Source organism: Propithecus coquereli, unplaced genomic scaffold (assembly GCF_000956105.1).
Source record: "Propithecus coquereli isolate 6110/MARCELLA unplaced genomic scaffold, Pcoq_1.0 Scaffold14, whole genome shotgun sequence".
NCBI lineage: Eukaryota > Metazoa > Chordata > Mammalia > Primates > Indriidae > Propithecus > Propithecus coquereli.
The window spans coordinates 13,161,693-13,169,335 of record NW_012138302.1 but is presented as its reverse complement, the minus strand read 5'-3'; the positions used below and the strand labels follow the sequence as shown (position 1 = coordinate 13,169,335).

At 46.3% G+C, this 7,643-nt stretch overlaps 1 protein-coding gene across 1 annotated transcript in view; it reads right to left on the bottom strand.

Annotated features, from left to right (window-relative positions):
- Positions 1–1,418: 1,418 nt before the first annotated feature.
- Positions 1,419–7,643, bottom strand: part of USP24 (ubiquitin specific peptidase 24) — a 139,723-nt gene continuing 133,498 nt past the window's right edge. The window contains 4 exon segments of the mRNA XM_012639336.1: positions 1,419–4,138; positions 6,429–6,539; positions 6,934–7,020; positions 7,429–7,504. Coding sequence (XP_012494790.1) covers positions 4,076–4,138; positions 6,429–6,539; positions 6,934–7,020; positions 7,429–7,504 — 337 coding nt within the window. The 3' untranslated portion in view covers positions 1,419–4,075.

The following is a 7,643-nucleotide window of genomic DNA, read 5'->3' as shown; positions in this document are numbered from 1 at the left end:
GGATAAGCTTATTGAATGGCTGAGAAAATCAAGTACAGTCATCCCTTGGTATACTCAGGGGATTGGTTCTAGGAACCGTGTTTACCAAAATCTGCACGTACTCAAGTCCAGCAGTTGGCTATATGGAAAGTTGGCCCTCTTCACATCCTGTAAATCCGAAATACAAGCAAACCTTTGCAATTCAAACCCGTGTTGTTCAAGGGTCAACTTTATTTGATGAGCACTTGTATCTTGAGTACAAGTATTTGACGGGTACTGTCAAATACTGGTAATGTGACTTTCCTTGTGCCTGTCATAGGAGTGAAATGAATGTCTTCCTGTAGCTTCCCTGTCCCCCTAGAGCAGTTAGGTGCCTCCTCCTTGGCACCCTGTCCTCTATAACATGCTAGATGCTCTGCTACCCACGCTCACTCCGAGCTCTGAGCTCCCAATGCCCTTTTCATTCTTCTCTCCTTAGTACCTGGCACAGGACCTGGTGCAGAGTGAATGTTTATGGTGTAAGTTAGTTATATGGAGGCTTAGATGCTTCTGCAATGAGTGGTGCTGTGCCCGTGATTGTTTTCCACGATCTGCAGTTAAGAACAGTCTCAGGCCTCTTTCCAGTTTGCAAAGCATAATTATTCCATCCAATGAGGGACTCCCCAGATCCCCACTCTGGGGTTGGTGAGCACGGCTGTCTTTAGCAGGGTCCATCTCTACATAGCCCATGGCATAAATGATAAGGGATCTGCCTGCAAAGGCAAAAATCCTCCCAAAACATACTTTCCGACAATTTTGTGTCACATATGGAAAGAGTTGAAGAGTTGACAGATAGTAACGACTGGAATGCCAGCACTGTGTATCTGTGACACTGGCACCTCTGCCTGTTGTGCAACCCGACTCCCCTCCCGTCCCCAAGGTGCCACAGGATCGAGTGTCAGTGCTGAGATACCCACACCCCACAGCTCCGTGACTCGAGAGAAGGGAGCAACGTGGTTCTTGCGGATGGTTGGCAGGTGGACACAGGAGTTGGGGAGGAAGAGGCATGGCCTGCGGGAGGAGGAAGATCTGGACTAGCAATCAGGGAAGGGGACCCATACGAGCAACACAGGACCCAGGAATGAGACAGACCTGTGGGGTCTAGCAAGAAGCCCAGCTTGACCAGGGAACATGGGAGCTGAAACCTTTGGAGGTGAATGTAGGCCATCAACCCAAGTTCAGCGTCCTGGCCCAAGCTATGCAGATGGATCCTAAAATGGTCAGACTACCCAGAGTGGAGAATAGCAAAAGGCTGAGAAGACTCACAGTCCCCTTGCTAGTGTAAGGTATTAAAAGGAATCACAGCACCAGGCCACAGGCCCAGGCCCAGGCCGGCCCCCACCCCACTACGGCTGTATGGATATACGGAGAAAAAATGTCTGGGCCACTCCAACTCTACATTTTTGAAAAATTTATTTTATACTCTTAGAAGCTAAGAATTCTGCCACGCATGAAACAAATTTAGAATTAAGAGTCTTCCCTAGTTTATCTACTTCCTTTTGAAATTTTATAAACAAGATTTTGTACACAAGAGGTAGCAGAGGAAAATTCCAGTCTGCTTGTTCCAAGCTCAAAAGGTAACTGCACACACCTCGATGTTAGCAGGAAGAGTGGGGCAAGACAGGGTAAGTCTGAGGACACGGCGCCCTAGGTCCTACAATGTATTCTCGTTGTCAGTGACCATGTGAGTCCTCCAGAAGTCACGGTGAGGTGCACGCTGGGACACTTGCTTGTTTTCTTTCCCAGGCATTGGCCATCCTAAGATCGGCCTTCACTAAGGGAGCTTCTTGAGAACACACAGCATTGAGTTAATTGTGCAATTCCTGCTCGATTTGCAGACTATTTTGAAAGATTTATAAAAACATCTTCATCCAAAAAATTGGCAGTAAAAATGACAACTCTTCCAAGATAAGCCTGTCATAATTGTCACTTGTTGTACTACATTAAAAAAAGTCATCAGCAGGTTTTTGTTGACTGCAGCCGTTGGAAATCAAGTGGTTACCAGCAAAGTGAAGACGATGTTCATTGTAGCAACAATGTAAGCAAATGAACCAAAGCGTACGGTACACACTGGTGACAGGCGATCCTGATGAAGCTTTAGTGAGGACAGCAGGTGCTGGGGGTGCGGAAGGCGTTGTTTCCATAGGAAATAAGGGGACTAGAAGTGGCAATTTCACTCCTGAATTTGGGCTCCTGAGAGTGCAGCTGCCAGCGATGACTTCCCAGCGTGGATCATCGCCAGCGTGTCAGTGTCATGCCCCACACCATCTCTGGGAAAGGATGGGGGTGGAGAGGTGAGAAGGGGGTCGGGGAAACAGTAGGTCAAGGAGTATTCACGAATGCAAAATCGACGTAAGAACAGCACATTCCAAACTGCAAGAACATCGGACCATCTAAAGTTTGCCACTCGCTTCTGTCTGTTCTCCCAGGGCACGGTTCTGCTCTTAAGTGCCGGCCTTTCCGTCTTCTCATCAGGAGCCTGCAGCAAGTCACAAGGTGACGAAGTGAAGCCTGACCGCACAGACATTCCCGCTGCCAGAGAGTGAAATGACCAGGCCACTGAAGGAGCACAGCGACGAGAGCTGTCTGCCCGGCCACGTGCCCACACAAAATGCCCAAACAGCCAGAAGGCACTTTGGGGCTGGCCGCGCCTCTTTGACTTGGCAAGTGTGACGGTGGCAACCTGGCACTTCCTAAGGCTCCTAGTTCTGTGCATGGTGAGATGAAAATAAGGCAGAACATGTAACTGAAGGCAAAACAGGGCTGAAAATGTGTGTGAACAATTCAAAATACAAAATGTACAAAATATATATGAAACAGGTTGGTGTAAGCCCCCCCTGCCCCCCTCCCCGAAAGGGAACTGGTATCTAACCTGAAATGAGTGAATGGTGCTATACTTGGCAAATACAACTAAATGGATGGTTGGTCAATCGCTTTCTAGTTATTTGTGGGAAAATAAATCTTAAACCTTGCCTGTCTTTTCAGTGTTAACTAGTCATGTTGAGGAGAAACAGTCTCAAATTCTTCCTCTGCATTAAAATCACTATGAAACTCACAAGCAGTGTCTCCCAACTCAAATACTCAACTACACATACAACCAATACCAAGGGATTTCAGTAATTACGTTTTAAGCAAAAGCAAATGATTGCAGATCACATGATTTAAGACTACGATTTATTCAATATGTCTCCAACCATTAAACAGATAATTTTATGAAGTCAAACTCAATAAAATTATATCTTAAAGTGCTGTTTTTAAAATTTGTTTTGGGAACAACTCATGACTTCTTTAGTGATTGATGTCAAAGAATGCACCCTGTACTTTTGGAAAACACAGCATTTTTAAACTTTTTTTTTTTTGCTCTTTTCATTCTCAGTTCTATCAAAAAATACTTTAAAGAGCTTAATAATTTCCCAATTTTTGATCCTGGTAACATTTCATCAAGATTCAAGCTTATGCCCAGGGCTCTCGTTCAGATCCATCTGTTCTAAACAAACAGGGAGACATATTAAATACAAAGGTCTGTGTAAACTGAATTAACTACTATTTTACAATGAAAAGAAATTTTATCACGTATCTTTACATCATTTTAAATTGGATATTTCTATTCAACGCTGCCGCAAGATTAAAAATTTTGCCCCCACATATCTACAGGCAGCTTGCTTTTTTTTTCCTTAAAATATAAAAACCAAAGGAATTTCTTTTGTAGCATCATAGAGAAAGCAACAGCTTTACGCTCACTCTTGCAGGTTCATGTAACAAAAAAGTCTGACGCGGGCTTTATTTCCTAAAATCTTCACAACGTGAACACACACGTGGACCGTGCTCCTGGGACAGCGATCCGCATGCCGAGTGCTCCCACTGCCAAACAGCTCCCAGCCTTCCAGGGCCCAAAGAACGCGTTCCTTGAAAGACACACGATGCTCCCGAGTCATGGCGGCTCTCCCAGTCCGGTCTCCAGGCTCTTGCAAAGGGTCCAAGGACGAAATTCTGGTTTCAAAAGGTGCCGAGCATCCAGTATTGTGGCCTGACTCCTTGTTGGGCTGGACATGTTCCTCTAAGGATCAACATCGTCAAGGTCACTTCTCAACTCACCAATCACCATGGGAGATTCTGAACCCTGTGAAAAAGGAAAGGAAGTTAAAGTTCATATGGTTAAAGTGAGGGGAAAAAAGTTTTCTAGGCCAACTGACTTGTGTTCTGTAATATAAACATATCTTCAACCAGCAACTTAATTCAATGTCTATTAAAGGGTAATAAAGCATAGTGAAAACTACTACCCCTTATATCTGACAATTCATGATTATGCAAAACACTTTCATGTCTGTGATCTCATTTCGTCACTGAAACACCCCGTGACTTGCCTGAAGTGACGACGCTACTCCGCACCAAAGTCAGAACCCAGCGTGGCCCATGGAGTAAAGCAGAGAGAGGGACTGGGCCACCGATGTCCACTGTGTGCGGGCACTGCGCTCGTCTCCCCGACCGCGCCTGCCACAGCCAGGGTCGTTCTTGGGTCTGAACGCTGCCTGTGTCACCAACTGTGTGGCCTTTGGTTTAGGCACGTAACAGTTCTGAATCCCTACCAGGAGCTTGGGACTGACCTGGCTGGCGGTGGGGTGAGGGAGGAGCAGCCACACTGCGGAAGTGACGCGTGAGCAGAGCGGGAGTCAGGTGGAGAAAGGGAGGGGCATGCGGTGGAAGGAACAAAGTACACTTGAATGAACTAAAATTCAGAAAATGGGGGGGGGGTAATACAGAGGCCAAATCAAGCAGGATTGCAGCCTCTCTCCCACAGCAGAGGACAGCCAGTGACTGACAGGTTTCAGCAAGTGAATGAGAGAGAAGCAAGAATGGAGGACCAGACCCAGGAGACAAGGGGTGAGGGCAGACGGCAGAGATGGACGGCGCTGTTTGAAAGGTCCTCTGAGCACAGCATATCCGGATGGCATTGAGGCATCTGGCCCAATCCTGGTGCGCAGGGTGCCGTGTGTGACGTAGGCACACTGACGAGGACTAGCTTCGGAGGGGGCAGAGAGGAGGAGTAGGGCATGTTGAGTTTGAGGGGTCTTTGAGATAAATCGAGCTGAGACATCAAGAACAAGAGAGCTGGATGTCCATGTCTGGAACTCAGGGCAGCCCACTAAGATGAGCACTGAAAACTGGGGGCCACCTTCCACCCCAACTGCTGAGGGGGAGAGCAGGAGGGGTTGGGAGGAAAGAGGCTAAAGAGTGAGCGAGAGAGAAGAAAATGGGGATAGGTAAGTTTAGATGATTCTTTGGAGAAGTTTGGCTGTGAAGAAGAGGAAAGAAGGCAGGGGAAAAGAGGAGAGAAAACTAGTGTGCTGAGACAGCCCCGGGAAGGATCTGGCAGAGACGGGGAATTCAATATACCAAAGACACACAGACACACACACACCACATTCTCTCTCTCTGCGCCCCCAGATGGGAGGGGAGGCAAACTTCCTCCACCGTCACAGGGAAGGAGACCAGGCAGCACAGAGGCAGGGGGCTGTAAGTTCCAGAACCAGCAGCTGCAGGAGCTCCTGCCTGATAGCTTTTGTTTTCTCTGCAAATGAAGTAGGTGATGAGGTAAACTGCAAGAGTGACCTTGGGTTAAGTCGTGTCACTGTGCTGAGCTTCAGTTACCCTCCTGTAAAACCACGGTAATAGCTACCTAACATGGTTGTTTATGAGGATCTGAAAGATAACACTGAAAAAAAATGACATAACATCAGCCATGTTCGCTTAACTGGGGCCTGGTCTGTGCCAAGCACTGAGACAGGCCTACAGAGGAGACCAAAGCTATGGAGGGGCACAGACCAGTGGAGAAGATGCAATAACATAACTACACTGATGCTTGCTTCAGTATTTCACACGTAGTACATGTTCAATAAATATTTCTTTTCTTTTTCTACTATAGTGATCAGTACCGAAAAAATATATAATATATATGTATATATATTTAATAAGCTTAAAGTTATCCTTTGACCCCTGGCCAGTAGGTCAATACCATGAATAGCACGAGGCCTTTCCCTTCAAGGGTCTGTATTTCCAGGAAGGCTGGTGAAAGCAGAAGAGGGATTTTTTAGTAACCTGGCGGAATGCAGTGAACAAGCAGGAACAAACACATCAGCGGCCTGGCTTCATCAGGACTGTCCCCAGGCTGAGTGAGTGGCCAGCCACAGACGCCTCAAAACTGTGTATTAATTTCACATTGCAGCACCGCTCAGCTCTGCGAGCACACTGTGAGTGAGTTCCAAACTGAGATCCCTTCGATGGTGGAGCTGGTGTCTCTTTAGACTCACGATGGAGAGGAGGCATCTTTTTTCCTTGATTCCGGAAACTCTTTTTGGAAAGCTTAAGAGCAGGGTCACCCTTTCACATGGGGACATGCCCTACCATTATACCTGCTGTAGGTGCCTCTCTCCATTCTCATTGGCAGGACTGCTCTCTGACCCGTTGCTGCTTCCTGATTGCTCTTTTTCATTCAACAGAGCTGTGGCATATGCTAACGTGTCCTGCAGGAGATTTAAACATAAGAAGGAAAAGTTAGGGGCTGTTCAGTGGCAGCAGCAACCACCAGGGAAGACCCCCCTCATTTGACCTCTGGTGGCACGGGGAGCCTGAGAGTGCGACCTGCATCGTGGCCACCAGAGAACCCTGCTCAACCTCCATCCCCGCTGCGACTGGCCCAACCAACCTGCGCCACTTTGCTACTAGGCAAACAATCTGCACAGCTGTGCCTAAGTGCGCACCAATCTGTTGTCTTTTCACAGGAATTCAATCATTTCTTCTGCTTGTTCTCATTTTCAACCCATACCTCTCTTCTCTGCGGCTGCAGTTTCTGAGAAACACACTGAGAATGCTCCATCAGAGGTTCCGAACCACACAGAAACAAAAGACAACCCTCACCTGAGCGGAAATGGTTCGCTGAAAGGTCTTTCCAGTTGATGTTTCGTTAGAGACATTACTCTGTGGTGTCCAATAATGTTCTGACATCTGAAATGAAAAGTCAAAAATGTCAGAGTCACAAATGAGCCCCTGTGAGCCCACAGTTTCTACCATTAGACATTAGTGTCTAAAATGCAACCAAAACAGGATGTGAGTCTACCCAGGCCTTCTATCACATTAGGAGGTTCATGGAAGATTTCAATTCCACTCTTAAGACCTCAGTCAAATACACCTTCTTATATAATCATCCCTACCTTTTCACCTGCAAAGTTAAGACACGTGTATGAAAACACAAATTTAATGCATACAAGCAGGTATCAACTGTACCAAAGAAATGTTTGAAGTCTGAAAATACCTTGAGGTCAGTCTCCAAATTAGGTTTAAGAGATACTTCCTGATGAGATGGGCTGTTACTGATTCCTATAGTATAGCTAGAAAAATTCAAAGTTCAATTACCTTTTTCTGCAGCCACTGTACAGCCCAGCTCCAGTGATGGGAATTCTCCTTGAAATACTCTTTAGCAGCAGGGCACCTGGTGATTGAGGAGATTTTTAATAGCCAAATGCTTTCTTTGCAAATATACTTGTTTAATCTACAGTACCTTTTTAGTTTGAAACACAAATGCTATTTTCATTAAAATTCAGTTGGCTTTACATTAAATTTTTACTCTC